Raw genomic sequence first — 17,423 nt, forward strand, 5'->3', positions numbered from 1 at the left:
CGGGTTGGGCTGCAGGTTGGAATTGAGGGGCACTGGGGGAGGCAGGGAGCTGTGGGTATAGAGTGAGGGACACTGCCAGGGCAGGGGACTGTGGGTTGGAAGTGAGGGGCACGGCTGGGCTGGGGGCAGGGGGCCCGCACTTGACACAGTAGAGGAAATGGTCCCTCCAGTCCACGGTGCCTTGCTTGCCAGCCATTCTCTGGGAAGCCGTGAGCAAAACAGGCGGGTGCGGTTGCTCTGGAAGTACTGGGCCAGGCTGTTAACGCAGCAGTCACTGGGGCCAGGCTGCTCAGGGTTGAGGGGCGCATAGCACACATCGGCCAGCGTCACATTGTGTCCGTGCCGGGGTGCCCAGACCATCACATCCCGCAGCCTCTCCTGCAGCTCCAGCAGCTTCAGCAACACGGGCTGGGACAGCACCCCGCTAAAATTCTTCTCTCCCAGCAGCAGCGAGTGGTAGCTCTCGCCCTGGCGCCCAGGGGCTGTCAGGAACACCTGGTTGGTGCGGAAAAAGGGCCCAAAGTGCCGGTCATGGAAGGCCTTTTCCTGCCGCGCATCGCTCCCCGGCGCCGCCCACAGCTCCACTGGGTCCGTGACCAGCTCCAAGAAGGCCAACCCGCTGCAGCAGCCCAGCGTGACAGCAGCGGCCACGGCCAGCACCGTGCCAGGGTAGCTGGCTACCAGCTCCCCCCAGAACTGGAAGGCAGCTCCAAGCCGGGCCTGGGCAGCTTCTGTACACTTCCTGCCTCTCTCTGGTTCCTTCTTCTGTGGCTTGGGGGGCCGGGGCTTGCCTGCGCCGGCTCTGCCGCACTTCCTTCTTCTGTGGCTTGCGAGCTGGAGGCTTGCTGGCCCGTCTCTGCCACCAGCACCACCCTCTCCAAGCTAGGAAGGTGACTGAGAGCCCAGCAAAGAGCACGCAGGCCACAAAGAGGTCCCCGTCCATCACACCCACATGAAAGGGCTCCGGGGGCTCTGGCAGTGGTGGCAGTGGGGGGCAAGCAGCCGGGCAGTCCTGGCATGAGCATGGCTCACTACCAGGCTCCACAGAGCTCTGGCAAGCCACTGTCGCAGCCCCCAGGGGCTTCATGCCATCACCTGGGCCTGGAGCACTGTCAGGGATGAGGTGGAAGCGAATGCGCAGAGGTGCCAACCCATTGCTAGTGTCCCCTTGGAAGTCCAGCCAGCGCTGGGGGTTGCAGAGTGTCACGCCGTACTTTCCACACATGGCAGCTATGGCATAGCCACCTGTGGCTGGCAGCCGGACATTGCGGCACGAGGTATAGGCACCACTAGCAAAGCTCTGTTGGTAGAAGCCATCATACTCCAGCACGGCGAAGCTGCCAGCAGCGATGCCAGAACGAGCAAAGACACGGGTGACATTGGTGAAGAGGCTCTGGTCTGGGCTGCAGATGTTGTGGCAGTGCAGGGCAGCAAAGTTGTGGGCGCAGGCTGGGCAGCGTGCCAGCACGGCCCCCGACAGCGCCAGGCTATCCTCCAGGGCGTTGAGCTGCCCCAGCGAGCAGCAGGCTTGGCTGCCCTCCAGCATCTGGCAGACACGGCGCAGGGTGGCCAGGTGCAAGGCTGACAGGTTGTGGGCTGGGCCATTGTCCAGGCAAGGCACCTGGGTGGGAAACAGGCTGATGTTCACCTCAGGGTTGCGCCCACACTCGCCGTAGAAGGAGCAGTAGCCAGTGCGGTGGATGGGGGTCAACGCTGGGGTGGATGTTGCAGTCCAGGCCTGTTGCGAGGGAGGGAGGGAAGAGCTGCTGAACTCTGACCCTGGCAGCTACCCATTCCTGGTTGGGGGCAACTGACCTGTGATCTCTGACCCCTCCCAGTGCTCCATGTTACCCTGGCACCGAACGTTACTGGGGCCGGATAACTTGACTTTTGACCCCCAGCTGGGAACACTAATGGGGGGGAGGAAATCAGAGACCCTAGATGACCTGACCTCTGACCCCCACCCCTCCCATAGAATCAGAGAATTAGGGTTGGAAGGGACCTCAGGAGGTCATCTAATCCAACCCCCTGCTCCAAGCAGGACTGTCCCTAACTAAATCATCCCAGCCAAAGCTTTGTCTAGCCACGTTTTGAAAGCCTCCAAAGATGGACTTTCCACCACCTCTCTGGGTAACCTGCTCCAGTTTCACTACCCTCCTAGTGAGAACATTCTTCCTAGTATCTAGCCTAACCTTCCCTTGCTGCAACTTGAGACCATTGTGCCTTGTTCTGTCATTTGCCACCACCAAGAGCAGCCCAGCTCCATCCTCTTTCAAACCCCTCTTCAGGTAGTTAAAGGCTGCTGTTAAATCCCCCTCTGAGTCTCCTCTTCTCTAGACTAATAAGCCCAGATCCCTCAGTCTTTCCTCATAAGTTAAGTCCTCCAGCCCCCTCACCATTTTTGTTGCTCTCTGTTGGACTCTCTCCGATTTGTCCACATCCTTTTTGTATGGGGTGCCCAAACCTCAGTACGTGGCCCACAGTACTCCAGATATGGCCTCACCAGTGATCGATAGAGGGGAATAATTACTTCCCTTAACCTATTGGCAACTCCTACCAATGCAGCCCAGGATGCTGCTAGCCTTCTTGGCAACAAGGGCACACTGCTAGCTCCTATTCAGCTTATTATCCACTGTAACCCCGTCTTTTTTTGCAGAGCTGCTGCCCAGCCAGTCAGCCCCCAGCCTGTATTGGTGCATGGGATTGTTCCGTCCTAAGTGCAGGACTTTGCACTTGTCCTTATTGAACCTCATGAGATATCTTTTGACCCAATTCTCCAATTTGTCTGTCACTCTGAATCCTAGCACTACACTCCGGCATAACTACTACACCCCCCAGCTTGGTGTCATCTGCAAACTTGCTGAGGCTGCACCCTATGCCATCTTTCAGGTCCTTGGTGAAGACACTGAACAAAACCAGCACCAGGACGGAGCCCTGGGGCACTGCACTTGATATGGGTTGCCAACTAGACATTGAGCCATTGATTACTACTCTCTGAGCCCAATGCTCCAGCCAGTTTTCTGTCCACCTTACACTCCATTCATCCAGCCCATACTTCCTTAGCTTCCCACTGCGAGCCCAGCCACTCCTGCACAACCCCCTGAACCCAGCACCAACCACTCCGGATCCCCATAACCTGACCTCTGGTCCTTCACCCCTCCCCCCCACCTCTGAATCTGCCTACCCTTAATAGACCAGCCTCTGCCATATGCCCTGACCTCTGACCCCAGGTGTCCCTCTCCCCACAAGCTGCCAGAACTTACCAGTTCCAAGGAGGCACAGACCAGTGCCAGGGCCAGAAGGGACCCAGGCATCCTGGCAGGCAGGTGGGCGGAAGAGGGCCAGGCACCTGTAAGACTTCTCATTAATGGGGCTGTCCTCTTCTATTAGCGAATTTGGCCTGATGCCCTGGAGCCAATCAGGCAGCAGCTGGGCACATAAATCCCAGGAATCATTAACCCATCCGCCCACGGGAACCAGGACAGCCCCTGCCCCCACCCCAGGGGAGGCAAAAACGCCTCCGTTCCTCTTTCTACCATGCCACATGTGGGCAGTGCCAAGCACCTGAAGGGGAAACCGGGGCTTCACCCCCCTACCAAGGCTGAAGCCTTCCTGATCTGGGGTCAGGGGTCCAGATCAGGAATCTCTTCCAGCCCCAGGGCAGCACAGTGGATAGAGCTCAACCCCTGCAGCCCTGAGGCTAGAGCATGCTCAGTGTATGGCCTACCCCAGCCAAAAGGGGGCAAGGAGGATCATACTGAACATGCTTGGTGCAGACAGAAGGTCCTGAGCATATTTATCCACGCATATTCAGAATTAATCACCCACTCAACATTTGCATGTATTTGCCTGGGAGCGCTGAGTCACACCCCTTTCCTTGCCCCCCACCCAGCGCTGTATTCCTTGCTTCTTCTAAATTATTCTAATACACACAAAACAAACACCAATGCAGCTTCAATTCGGCTAATTAATGCAAATATTCATAGTATACTTGAATAGAAATTCCCATTTACACTTCTTCCGGGAATGAGTGAAGACATGCAAAACACATGCCAATGCAGCAATATATCCTAATATCTGCAAATAATAATAAGGAATTTAAATATATACAAAATATATTCACCTTTATGCTTTTCTAAAATGCAAAAACACAGCAGTGTTTATCCAAATGTATGCAAAATATATCGTAATATTTGAATATATTCAAATAATCACTTATGCTGGTCAGAAAGGAATGTCTAATAGATGGAAAATACAGCTACAGTGGTGTTTATTCTAATGTATGCAAATATTATAATACATTTGAAAATATGTAAAAGAGCCCCTATGCTTCTTGGAAAGGAATGATCTAATTGATGGGAAACCTGGTGATACAGCAGCATCTATCCTAGTTGTATGCAATCTATAATGTATTCAAATATATGCAAAATACAGTCATCTTCCTGCTTCATCTTGGAAAGGATTAATCTAAAGGACACAAAACATGCTCATGCATCAGAGTTTTATTCTAATTATATGCAAACATAAGGCATTTGAATTAGGCTCCACTGTTATACTTCTTGCAAAGGAACAATGCAATACATACAAAAAATGCATCAAGAGTGGTGTTTATTATAATGTATGCAAATACATTACAATTTATCCGAATATATGCAAAGCAGAGTCACCTTTATTCCTCTTCTCAGGCAGGAAGGAGCCAGGCAAGGTAACACCCATGCCACCCTGGGCAAGGCCATGTGCGTTGGTGCCCCCCGCCCTGGCACTGGCACATTGCCTGGCACGTCGGCACCGATAAGGACAATTGCAGAAGGGTTCAAGGAGGCACTTGGGCCTGGCCTTGCTCCAGGGAGCCCCAAGGTCACTGGGTGGCATACTTGGCGAGGGCATAGGGTAGGCACAGCAGGTACCCATAGGGCAGGTGAGCTATGGGCTGTGGCAGTGTTATGGGGTTTGTGCAGGATGGGTGGGAAGCTGAAGCTGGGGAGTAGGCGCTTGGCTCTAGTGACAGATGGGGATACGGGGCCGTTGTGTGTAGCTGGGGTGTCAGGTGTGTGGTTGTAGGGATACGAGATACGAGTGTGGGGCTGTTGTGTGTAGCTGGGGTCAAGCGAGTGCCTGTAGTGATGAAATGGGGGTATAGGGTTGCATGTAGCTGGGGGGAGGTGTATGGCAGCAGGATTAGGAGATAGGGTGTAGAGTTGCTGTGCAGCTGGGGGCAGGTGTACCGTTGTAGGGATAGTTGGCTGTTGTGTAGCTGGGGTCAGGTGCATGGCTATAGGGATAGGAGACAAGGGTGTAAAGCTGTTGTGTATAGCTGGGGGGTATGTGTGTGGTTGTAGGAATATATAGGATATGGGGTTGCAGGCAACTGGGGGCAGGTGCATGGTTGTAGGAACAGGAGATGGGGTGTGCGGGTGTTGCAAGTAGCTGAGGGTCAGGTGTGGAACTGTAGGGATTGGAGATGGTGCCATATACAACCACAAGTTACTGCGTGTAGTTAGCGACAGAGCACGTGGCTGCAGCCAGGGGGTGGCAGGCAGCTGTAGCCAGAGGCACCGAGCAACCATGGCTCGGGCTAGTCTTGCATGTGGCTGGGTGTTAGACCTAGAGCTGTAGCTACAGAATAAGAGTGGCATGCGGCTGTAGCTATACCAGGGAAGCATGGAGTGTATGCATTGCAATGGAGCTACTGGCTGAAGCAACAGCAGACCTGTAAGCGTTGTGCAGAGCAGGGAGAGGAGGCATGCAGAAGGGCTACAGGTGCCGTGCGGCTGTAGTGATGGGGCCTGGGGTGCTATGTGCGACTACCCCTGAGGCCCAGGCAATTCTATGACCCCTCTGCACTCCCACCTCCCCAGTTGCGTGATGCCTGGGTGCTCTGCTGCTATCTCCCGGGCAGGGTTTAGGGCCCGGTCATGGCCTTGAGGCACCTCCCAAGGCCCCGATAAGGCGCTGATAGGGGGAGCCAGAAAGATAAGCCCTAAGGACACCTGCCTGCCCCACACTCCAACTGCCTTTGCCCCTGCTGGGCCTGGGGAGCTGCAGCCACGTGCAATGCCTTGCACCCGGCCCCAGGCGGCTGTAGCTGGGCCAAGGGGCAGCGAGGAAAACTGAGAAGGGATTGAGAGGTAGGCCAGGAGTCTTAGCTTCACCTCTTAGAAAGGGCAACCCTGACCACAGCTCACCCTAGCATCCTGAACTTCACTCCCCAACCCATAACATCACAACCACCCTAAGCCCACCCCCTTCTGGCCCTAGCAACACTAACCCTACCACCATGCTGTTCCCAACAACCTTAAACCTCCCCCATCTGACCCTAGCAACACTAACCCCTCCCCACAATTCCCCTTTGCTAATGAGAAGGGGAAAGGGATACACCAGAAATTATGTCAGATCACACAATTGCTAATGCCTGGGGAAAAAGCACATGGATACACCAATAAATATGGTAGTAACCTATTGGTACCTTAATTAAGGTAATTAAGAGGGTAATTAAGAGGCTGGGTTATTAAGGACCTTGCTTCTTGGAGTGCTCGTGCCATGGTACCCTCTTGGCACCCAGAGCTCACAGCCTAGGGTTAGCCATCCACACTGGGGAGGGCCACAACCCATGCCACCTTTTGCCCCTTAGAGGACCTCAATGACCCACTCAATCTAGCTTAATTAAAGAATACCTGCAGGAACCAGGCGAGAGGATAATACCAGGGAGCTGGTGGGTAAGGGGTTATTATTGTGCCCAGCTGGACTGGTCCATTTCAGCCAGGGGGCCTGAAACTGACATGAAATTGACCAGGCTAGCCCCCCACACCCAGGCACACCCCAGGGTAGTTCCTGGGTGGGGGTATAGTCCCTATCCAGGGCTTTTTAGCTTCAGTCTCTGGAGTTTTGCTGCCAAAAGGGGAAAGGTTCTGTCTGGTTATTCAGAAACCCCCTGCCCCACTGCTGGTCTGCCTCTTTCCGAGTCCATCCAGTCAAGCCCAATGGGTCAGGCCACCGTCTCCTCTTCCTTCTTGGCCAAGCGCCGGGGTTTCCTGCCCAGGTAGCGAAAGCTCCGGAGAGGGTTACGGGTCCCCCGGGACTGGGTAGAGGGGAGGCAGTCACATCTCAGCACCAGCCTTGTACAATTAAGCCCACAAAACGCTCCACCCCAGAAGTGGCTACATCTCCCTAGCCAGGTAACAGGTAATAAGTATAGCCATCACCAACCCCACCCCCTTGGGGATCCCCAAGGCATGTGGGGGTCCAGGTCTCCAGGGAGTTAGGAGGGGATGCTCACCTGGAAGCCAGCTCTGTTGTGGGCTGGAGGCTTGTGGCGCTGACGCTTGCGCTTGCTGAGATGGGGCCGGGCAACGCTTCGTAGGCTGGGGGGCACTATGGGGGCCCACCAGCCCCTCAGGCAGGGCTGCCTCCTAGCTCCCACCCTGGGGGCCCTGGCTAACTGATCTCCACCCGAGGTGGTCACATCTCAGCACCAGATAAGGCATCTGTGTCAAGCAGCACACCAGACAGACCCCAGCCCAGCTCTTTCTCCAGGGGTCCTGATATAACCAGCCCGCGACATGTTCCACCACAGAAGTGGCTGCATCTCAGTGCACAAGTCCCTTTATAAACAGCCCTCAACATGTCCTATCCCAGAGGTGGTCGCATCTCAGCACCGGATATGGCATCCCTGTATTAAGCAGCGTCCCCCACCACACTCGAGCCCAGATGGCTGTATCCCAAGGGGCCCCGATATAACCAGCCCTCTACCCAGGCTCCACCCAGAAGCAGCCACATGGCAGGGGCACATACCCAGGTAGTCAGGCACATGGCGGAGGTGGGGCTTGATGATGGCAGGGTGCAGGGGCCGATCATGCCGCAACAAATGCAAGTCCCGGGGGTTGTCCTCAAAGTATGTCTGTGGGTAGAGAAGCGGGGAAGGGATGCAGCCTGTTAGGACCCCCACCCAGGCCAGGCATAGCTTGGGGGACCCCTCCCTGGGCAGGGGGTGCTCCTGGGCACAGAAGTTAACGCTGGCATGGGCAGCAGTCCCCCGAGCTACCTTAAGCTTCTCCGAGTTGAGCAGCTCATCCTTGATGTCCCGCAACCGTGCCTCCTTGATAGCCTGTTTGGTCACTGACCGCATGGCATCCTGGGGAAGAGATGCAGGATGGGGTCAGAGCTCCCCCCACACAGCTTCTGGACCCCACCCCCAGCCTTATAACAATGGGGGACCCTAGCCCTGCCCCTCACCCACACCCACCCTCAACCCCACTCAACCAACCAAGCAACCCCCAGGCCCTGGCTTTGCCCTTCCCACTCCCCAGGCCCCTAAGCCCTAGCATATTCTCCCCCAAACCCCTGACACTGCCCCCACAACACCTACTCGGCAGCGGTAACGCAACCCCTCAATCTCTTCCATGTGGAACTGGTAGGGCTGGATGGCAGCTTCAGCATTATCTGGGGGGAGAAATGGAGAAGGGGAGTGGGTAAGAGGGGTCCTAGACCCCTCAGAACCCAGCTTAGAGTAACCCCAAGCCCAGCCCCCCCACCTCTAAGGTGAGAGATCAGGGTGCTGTAGCCTGTCCCAAAGCTGTGACCCCCCCACCCCTTATGATACCCCCCTGAACTCCCTATTCAATGCCAGTCCCCACAACCCTCCAGATTCCCCCCCTGCCAGCAGATAGATCAGGGCATTGGGCCCAGTCTGAGCTGTGTAACCCTCCCTGCCCCAAGCCCTTGTGTCACCCCTAAGACCACCTAGATCCCCACCCAGGAGCCCCCAAACTGATGGGGCAGCTGAGAAACTGGTTTGGGACAGGCCCCAGGGCCCTGATGTGACCTCCATCCAGAGCCCCTATGTCACCCCAAGATCCTCTCACCCTCCACTCATGCACCCACCTGCCCCCAGCACCTCCTCGATGGCATCCAGCTGCGGGCACTCTGATGGCAGCACAAAGGTCAAGACTGTCCCGGGGTTGTCAGCACGGGCCGTCCTGGGTTGGGAGGGTGTCACAGGGGGCAGGAATCAGAGCAGGCTCCAACTGCCCCAGAGAGGGGGGCAACAAAGCCGGGGGCACCTGTCCTGTCTCCCAGTTATTCACTAGGGTCTGGCAATTACCACCCCCCCCAATCTCTGCAGGGTGCCAGAACAATAACGACTTGTTAGGTGCTGTTAACTATACATCAGGGTGATTCCAGGAACAGAAAGACCCAGACAGACATCCACAGCCAATCAGCAGAAGCTGCTAATGGACTTTTGGGAGGAAATAGAAAGATTTTGGGTGAATTCATTATTTAATTAACTATTAATGCAGAAAGTCTCCAGGCTGGGCTGGGCCCCTGTGCCCATGGCGATAGGATCTCTCCCCCATCTCAGCCCTTCCAGCCCCACTGCACATATTCTGACCCTACCCCATACCTGCCAGCCCGGTGGACGTAGGCTTCGAGGGTGGGGGGCACATCAAAGTTGATGACAGCTGCCACGTCCTGGAAGTCTATGCCCCTCGAGACGCCAAACTCAGGGTCCTGGCCTCTGTGGGAGGGAAGGAGGGGTCAGGAGAAGTGGGGAACCTGCCAAGGAGGAACCCCCTCCCCAAACAGACCCCAACTCTCCCAGGACTCACTTGTCAACCTTGGGGCCCTTGCGGGCTTTCCTGCGGGTCCGGGCCTGGGCCTGGCTCTCCACCATGTCCAGCTCATCAGTGGCGATAAGGTAGTCGTAGAAGCCTTGGTTGAACTGGCTGAGGATATGGCACCTGTGGGGGGTGGGAGGGGTGGATCTCAATACCCCCTGCCCCATGCTCCCCCAGACCCCACCCCTTGCTTTAGATCCCCCCCCCACATCATCCCATTCTAGATCCCCTACGACCCCCCACCCTCACTTGCTCTAGAACAGTAACAGCCTAGATCCCATCCCCTGCTTTAGATCCATCTGCTCCAGGTTCCCAGAGCCTTCCCCTGCTCTAGATCCCCAGACTCCTCCCCACACTACAGCCCCTGCCCTGCTCAAGCTCTCCCACTCTGGACCCCCTTCCCCAACTCTAGATCCCCACTATCTTAGATTCCCATCTCCACCACCGCAATAGATTTCCCCCAGACCTCTTCCCCACTCTAGGTCCTCCAGATCCTTCTCCATTCTAAATCCCCACCACTGTTCTAGATCCCCCGCTCTAAAACCCCGCACTCTAGATCCACTCACATCAGAGCAGAAGAGAAGGATCTAAGTTCCCCCATTCTCGATTCCCCCCACCCCCTTCAGATCCCTTTGCTCTGCTTTAGACATGGACCCCACCCCAGAGCACCACATCCCACTCCAGATCCTCTCACCTGCTCTCGATCCCACCAGACCCTTCCCCCTCAGGTGACCCTCAACTCCAGCCCCGCCAGGGAAATACCTGGAGCGGGCGGGCAGCTGGGCGTTGAGCAGGCCAGCAGGCAGGCCGAGCTGCTCGAGGAAGAGGCGGAGGCGGTAACTGCGCTCCAGGGCACCAGCGAAGAGCAGAGCACGGCCACGTAGCAGCCCCAGCTTGAGCAGCGCGTACAGCACCAGGCACTTGTCCTCCTCTGTCCCCAGTTCCAAGCGCCACTGCTGCAACTGGGCCGGCCCTGGCAGCTGCGCCTCTTGCAGCCGCAGTGTCACCTGCCCCCCCCACATAACACAGCCTGGGTCAGCACTAAGCTGGGAAAAAACTGAGGAATGGCAAAGGTGGGGAGGTAGGGGTGGCAAGCAAGCAGGGAACAAACCCAGGCATCCTGGCTCTAAGTGCTGCAATTCCAGTTATGTGATGGCAAACTGAGGCACAGCAAGGGGCAGGGGAAAGACAATCCTGCTCATGCCTTAGCCCCCTCCGGCTGTGACCAGCCCCAAGTCTCCCCCAGCCAGCAGCCACCAACCACCCCCCACTCCCACTTAACCCCATGTCCCAACTCCCCAGCCTCCTCCCACCATGACACACCGGGTTGTGCAGCACCAGCTCCTTGAGCGCCTCTACGTCAGGGCTGAAAGTGGCCGACATGAGGAAGCTCTGGTGGATCCGTGGTAGGTGGCTGCAGGGTGGAGGGAGGGAGCAAGGGTGGGGTGCCAGGGTCAGCCCAGCTCAAGTGCCCCCATGGCTCCCAGCACCCCCCAGGATTTTCCCTATGCCGCTAGTATCCCATCAGGGCTTCCAGTACCCCGCAAAATCCTCCCAACACCCCCAGTACCCACCCTGTGCTCCCCCAGCAGCCCCTCTGTATCTTCTCAGTGCCCTTCAGTGCCCCCAGTATCATCCCAGAGCCCCTCATGCCCATCCAGGGCTCTCAATATGCCCCCCAGTACCCCCAGCACCCCCATTCCCCCCAGTACCCTCCCAGTATCCTGTGCCCTCCCCAGCACTAACCTATAACCTAGTACTTTCAGTACCCTCCCAGTGCCTGTAAATACTCCCAGTAGCCGCCCCCCGCCCCTCCCCAGTTCCACCCCTGAGAGACTCCACCAGTACTGCCAGCACCCCTCCTCCTAGGCCACCCTTACCACAGCAGGCTCTTGAGGTCATCCTCAAAGCCAAAGGAGAGCAGCAGGTCAGCCTCATCCAGCACCAACAGCTCCAGTGAATTACGGAGGCTCAGTCCATGGCTTAACACATGGGCCAGCACCCGTCCAGGGGTCCCCACCACCACGTCCGGCTTCTCCATCAGCAGGGGCCTAAGGTACAGCGAGGCAGAACAGGCATGAGGCTGGAATCCACACCCCCTCCCTAAGTGCTGCTTGCAGCTACAGGAGGAGAATCCACGCATCCTGGCTCTGGGTGCCAGGGTTGCTGCTACAGGAGAAGAAAATAAAGGAGGGAGCAGGGCAAGAGAGTCTGAAAGAATCCAAGGGACTGGGGGAGGGCAGGTGGTGAGTGGGAGAGACATCCTATGCAAATAAGGAAGAAAAGCAAAAGAGACCCAGGGAAATCTGTGCTAATGTAGGGGGAGAAGCATATACGCAGCCCCACCCCCTAAATGCTTCATGTGCAAATGAGAGGAGAAACAGAAAGTCAGCCCCACCTCTGAGACCCCCTCTATGCAAATAAAAGAGTACACAGGTGACCTAACCCATGTGCGGACCTAACATGCAAGTGAATGACAAGAAGCACAGGGGTGGCCCAAGTCTCAGGGTCACCAATGCAAATGAGAGGTCAGGTCTGGGTTTATGGGTTGCCCCAGGCCCTAAAGGGCCCCCCTCATTAAAGGAGGAGAATATACAGGTGATGTCAGCCATGTGGGGCCTGGTGTGTAGATAAGAAGGAGATGCACAGAAAGGCCCCACCCCTCAGGACTGTCTATACAAAACACTAGGAGAAGCATTCAAGAATCCCCCATACAAATGAGGGCAATACGTAGGTGATCTCACGGGGTGGGGGGGTGTCTTATATGCAGACGAATAGAAAAGAACTGAGGGGTAGCCCCACCCTGTAAGCGGATGCATGCAAATGAGGAGAGGAGTCTAGGAGATCCCCTATGCAGATGAAGGGAAAACATGTCACCTGTGGGGGGTGGGGCCTACGATGTCACCTGTAGGGGTGGGTCCAATATGCAGACACAGGGGGAAGAGCACAGAGAAGACTCCACCTCTCAGGGATGTCCACGCAGGCCAGGCCCCCACCCTACTACATGCAAACCAAGAGGATGGGGATTAACATGGCCCAGCTCCTTCATGGCAGCCACTAACCTCTGCGCCGCTGGCTCAGTAGGGGCGGAGAGATCAGCAATGCGGACATGGCGGGTGCAGTAGGCGGCCAGGTCCCGCAGCATGGTAGTCGCCTGCCGGCCCAGCTCCTTGGTGGGCACCAGCACCAGGGCCCGCACTGCCTGCTCCTGCACTGCTGGGCCCTGTCAGGGCAATAGGAAGGGGTCAGGACCCCATTCCTGCCCCCACAGAGCTCCAAGGCCAGGCCCTGCCCAAGTAAAGGCCTAAGGGAGGCTGGCTCCACCCCAGGCCAGTGAGGGCAGGGCATAGAGCAGGCCCACCCCTTCCCAGACCCCGAGGGTACCTGCTTGAGTTGCAGCAGGCGTTGGATGAGGGGGATGGCGTAGGCAGCCGTCTTGCCTGAACCGGTGCGGGCACGCGCCAGAAGATCCTTGCCCTCCAGGGCCAGGGGAATGGCCTTGTCCTGGATCAGCGTGGGCCTGGCCCAGCCCAGCTCCGCGATGGCCTGCGGGAGGGACCCAGGCGTCGGGCTCCCTCCGCTCCCACGGGCTCCCCCTGCCCCCGCGCTCCCACAGACCTAAAGCGTCCGGGCCCAGCCCCTGCTCTAAAACCCACCAACCTCCCCGCCCAGAGCGGGGAGGAGAGCCCAGCGTCCGAGCTCCCAGCCACCCCCCACTCTCCCCTCCTGGATAGGACCCAGGCGTCCGAACCCCACCTGCAGCAGACGCGGGTCCAACCCCATGTGCGCAAAACTCGGGCTGGGCGCCGCCATGCTCGCCGCTAGCGTCTGTCAAGCCTGGTGCGCATGCGCCCATGCACTTCCGGAACCCGGACGGGGGCGCACTAGGCGGTAGCTCGTGCATGCGCCGACCAGCTTGGGGTGGGCAGATGGTCTCAGTGCGCACCAACGAGACAAAGCCCCTGGGCTAGAGCGTAGCTTCTCCTCCGTACTGCTCCTCGGCTGGAGGACCGCCCCAGCTTCGTACCGCACTAGGCACGGAGGGGCCTTATAGCTGGAGCCCTGAGGCTTTGCGGAGGTGGCACCAGGTCCAGGATTCCTGGGTTCCCGGGCCAGTCAGGGCAGCCAGGACACCTGGGTTGCATTCCAGCTTTGCCTCGAGGAACCCAGGTGTCCGAGCCCTTGCCCCCTCCCCACCAAAAAAATCCGGGCATCCAAGTTCCTACTCCCCCAGCAGCTGGATAGATACCAGGTGTCCAAACATGGGGGTCCCTTGCTGACCCACAGGCAACGTCACATCTGCCCTGGGGTCATCGATGGACCCACCTCCCTAGGGCAAAAGAGCCCTTCTATTTACTCAGTGCCTGCTGCCGCCCCCTTCCCCCCTCCCCCGACCCAGCCCTGGCACACAGCAAGGCATACCCCAACTCCCAAATACACAGGCACTATGCTCAGCTTAAAGCCAGTTCCCCCAGTTCAAGAAGCAGTGCCCCTTCTGTGCAAAGGAGCTGTGTACTGACCCTGCCTGGTGCTGCCTGCAGAGCCCTCCACCTCCAGCCTCTTGTGGGCACAGGCTTCATAGCCCCCAAATCACCAGCCAGCTGCTGGGTACTGGAACGGGTGTTTTATTGCGCTCCATAAAACAATCATAACAAAAATGCCTCTTTTCAAAACCCATGACAGCGACTGTGGCTGGGCACAGAAGAGAGGGCAGGGAGTCTGGGACACTCGTGATGCGTTGCGGGTGAGGGGAAGCTAGGTTAAGTGGTCTGATGGCTTCCTCTTCTACCCTCTGTTGTGCGCTGGCACTGGGCAGATGCCCTCATGCCAATCCCCACCCTCCCCACCCCCTGGCTGTGCCTCGCTTAAGAGAGCAGGCCACCTGCCAGGCACTGCTAAAGGCACCGTGGGGGCACAAAGCAGCCCCTGCCTCCTGCTTGATAAGAGCTCCCCAGGGCTCCCAGTACCCCCAGGGGTCCTAGTCCCTCCCCCCTTGGCCCCCAGTACCCCTCCCCTCCAGTGCCTGCATCCTGACAGTGCCCCCCAGCTCCCTGCCAGGCAGAGAAGCCTGCTATTCTCATGGCAAATCAGTGCTAGACTGAACTCAGGGGTAAAGGAGATAGGAAGACAGTGGGGGGAGAGGAGAAAGGGGAATGGGGGGTGGGCGAGGGCATTTAAACCAGCTTCTTGGCCTCAAAGAAGCTCTTCAGATGCCGCATCTGCCAGACACCAGTGAGGATGAGGATGATGGTCTGGGCAATGGACCACCAGAGCACCCGCTGGTTGGTGCTCTCGCTAGTCATCCGGAACCTCTCTTCGCGGTACTGGGGGAGGCGGGTGGGGAAAAAAAAATCACAAAGGATGGTCAGACCAGGACTAAAACCACCTCCCGCAGCCTCCCAGGTGCCCCCTGGCACTGCCCCAGCTTGTGCCCCTCTGATGCCAGTTGCAGCTTTGATAACTGCCCCACCACCACCTCAAAAAAAACATGTAGCCATAGTGATCCCAGTGTCCCCACCAGTGCCTTGCCTAGGGCTCCCAATAACACCCCCAGTACCCCTCAGAGTTCCTAGTACCCCCAGTACCTCCCTGGTGCTCCTAGTACCTTCCCCAGCATTCCCAATGCCACCCCAGTGCTCCTTGTACCCCCTCCTATTGGGTGCTCCCTGTACACCCCCCCCTCCCATTGAGGATGAAGACAGAGATGCCCCCTTTCCTTCAGGCAGGGACGCCCCCACCCTCCCCACCCTATTCTGGGCCCTCTGCTCGTACCCGCTGGTAGTTCTGCTCCTTTTGGATCTGCTCAACCTGGTCAAGGAGCTGGCGGGCGCGAAGCTGCAACTCTGTTAGCTTGTCCTTGGCAGCAATCTCAGGGTAGTTGTTGGTGTGCTCCCCTACCTGGATGTCCAGGTGCACTCGCTGCAGGGGGGGGGAGGGTGAGAGACGCAGGGGATTAAGGGGGTGGGGGGACAGCCAATGAGCCAGTCACAGCCACCTCCAAGGCCCATCTGTTCAGCCATGAGTGGGGGGAGCTGTACATAGCCCAGATGCCTCTGTTTCTGAGGCAAATGAGGCACAGAAGGGGCTGGCGGGCTGGCCCTGGGGAGTGAACCCAGGAGTCCTAACGGGCTGCCCCCTCCAGAGATGAATTGCTTCATTCCCAGAGCTCAGAACTCAACCAGGCATCTGGGCTCTGATACCCCACCAGTTAGGGAGAGAGTTCAGGCCCCCCAGCCCCACACGCTCAAACAGCTAGAACCTACTCTCCTCCCAGAGCCAGGAGAGAGTCCAGCATCCTGGCTCCCATCCCCTGTTCTATCCACAGACCCCCACTCCAGAGACAGAAAAAAGCCCAGGAGTCCAGGCTCCCAGCTCCACCCTGCCCGGCCCGGATAGAACCCAGCTATCCGGGTTCCAAGCCCCCCCCCCCGGGAGTTACCAGCTTGCCACCGGCGAAGAGCGCCATGCGGGTGGAGTTGGAGTGGAGGCAGATCTGGTGCTCGCCAGGCGTGTGCGAGGTGAAGGTAAAGCGACCCTCAGAGCCGTACTGCCGGGACAACACCACCTGCAGAGACCAAGCTGTGAGATCCCAAGCAGGGATGCAACCCAGCATCCGGGCTCCCAGGTCACCATTCCCAGTGGGAAAGAACCCAGGCATCCCCCAAAAGCCAGGACAGAGCCCAGGTGTCTGCCAGGCGCCCACGTCTCCCTTCCCACCAGGCCAGAGTGCAGGTGCCTCAGCCCCCCCCAGCCAGGCGTCCAGGCCAGCCCCGCCCCTCACCTTGCCATCGGGGTCCTTCACCTCCACGTGCATGCCCAGCCCCGGCGTGGAGGGCAGGAAGGACTCACTCTGCTTGTCCCACAGCTGTGTGCGGTAGTTCCCTGTGGGGTTGGAGGGGGGTCAGGCTGGGGTGGCAGCAACCCCCCACCCTATACAACCCCTGGCTGTCCCGTCCCTGCCCTACCCTCACTGCCCCCATGACCCCCTCCCCCTACCTGACCTCCCACCTCGCTTCCACCCCCCCAGTCTCTTCCATCCACCGCCCCACCTGTTGGTTTCTCCCACCCCCGCACTTCCGGCGGTCCCCTGCCCCCACCTGTCTGTTACCTGGCCCCAGTGTCAGTTGGGATCTTTCACCCCCCACCCAGGGCCGAGTCGGTCTCTTCCCGCCCACCCGGTTACCATGCTAGCGCCCACGCCAGCGAGGCCCTGGTTGGTTTCGCCCTCCCAGTTGCCATGGTATCGCCCGCGAGACCCCCCCCCTCACCGATCACCATGGTCTCGTCCGGAATCTCCTCGATGAAGCAGCGCTTCTCGGTCTCCCCGATGTGGAAGTAGAGCGCATGCGCACCAGTCCCCGCCAGCAGCACCGTACCGGCCAGCACCCATAGCGCACCGAGCCCCCCGCCGCCCGCCATGGTCGCACCCGCTGCCTGCAGCTTACTGTGCATGCGCCTCCGTGGCCAGACGGGAATGGACCGCAATGCGCATGCGTTGCTGCTTGACACTGGGAGAGCTGCGCATGCGCTTCCACGGCCCGCTAGGGGACAGGAGACAAGGCGCATGCGCTGCTGCTTGCTGCTGGGCGAGCTGCGCACGCTCCGGCTGGGCGCCGTAATGGCGCATGCGCGGCAGCCGGCAGCCAGTCAGGCAGCCCCACGCCAGGGCTGAGGGGACGGCGCGGGGCGCCATCTCGGGCGCGGCTGGAGGCGCGGCGGGGAGCGACAAGAAGTCCAAGAAGGCGAAGCACATCTCGGCGCAGGACCGCGTGCGGCAGTTCCCCGCGGGCACGCTGCACGCGCACGGCG

General features: G+C 58.5%; 4 protein-coding genes across 4 annotated transcripts in view; 1 reads left to right on the forward strand and 3 right to left on the reverse strand.

The window, feature by feature from the left end:
- NPC1L1 (NPC1 like intracellular cholesterol transporter 1) overlaps positions 1-3,393 on the reverse strand; it is a 14,781-nt gene extending 11,388 nt beyond the window's left edge. Inside the window, 4 exon segments of the mRNA XM_025191668.1 lie at positions 141-217; positions 220-771; positions 812-1,738; positions 3,264-3,393. Of these exon segments, the coding sequence (XP_025047453.1) occupies positions 141-217; positions 220-771; positions 812-1,738; positions 3,264-3,365 (1,658 nt within the window). The 5' untranslated portion in view covers positions 3,366-3,393.
- Positions 3,394-6,939: 3,546 nt separating this feature from the next.
- Positions 6,940-13,980, reverse strand: DDX56 (DEAD-box helicase 56). Its single transcript, XM_006035528.3, has 14 exons — positions 13,371-13,980; positions 12,999-13,160; positions 12,677-12,837; positions 11,495-11,665; positions 10,938-11,028; positions 10,377-10,621; positions 9,606-9,737; positions 9,401-9,514; positions 8,881-8,975; positions 8,366-8,439; positions 8,042-8,131; positions 7,792-7,897; positions 7,277-7,371; positions 6,940-7,078 (listed from the first exon to the last, which is right to left on the reverse strand). Exons 1-14 carry the CDS (start codon positions 13,425-13,427, stop codon positions 6,986-6,988), a joined length of 1,686 nt encoding a protein of 561 aa, XP_006035590.1. The 5' UTR covers positions 13,428-13,980; the 3' UTR covers positions 6,940-6,985.
- Positions 13,981-14,223: 243 nt separating this feature from the next.
- TMED4 (transmembrane p24 trafficking protein 4) lies at positions 14,224-17,100 on the reverse strand. Its single transcript, XM_006035531.3, has 5 exons — positions 16,883-17,100; positions 16,396-16,496; positions 16,054-16,179; positions 15,387-15,533; positions 14,224-14,938 (listed from the first exon to the last, which is right to left on the reverse strand). Exons 1-5 carry the CDS (start codon positions 17,064-17,066, stop codon positions 14,789-14,791), a joined length of 708 nt encoding a protein of 235 aa, XP_006035593.2. The 5' UTR covers positions 17,067-17,100; the 3' UTR covers positions 14,224-14,788.
- Positions 17,101-17,239: 139 nt separating this feature from the next.
- Positions 17,240-17,423, forward strand: part of LOC102371085 — a 28,140-nt gene continuing 27,956 nt past the window's right edge. The window contains exon 1 of the mRNA XM_006035545.2: positions 17,240-17,415. Coding sequence (XP_006035607.1) covers positions 17,240-17,415 — 176 coding nt within the window. The remainder of the gene's footprint in view (positions 17,416-17,423) is intronic.

The sequence above is a fragment of the Alligator sinensis genome, unplaced genomic scaffold, assembly GCF_000455745.1.
Source record: "Alligator sinensis unplaced genomic scaffold, ASM45574v1 scaffold1462_1, whole genome shotgun sequence".
In the NCBI taxonomy this organism is placed as follows: domain Eukaryota; kingdom Metazoa; phylum Chordata; order Crocodylia; family Alligatoridae; genus Alligator; species Alligator sinensis.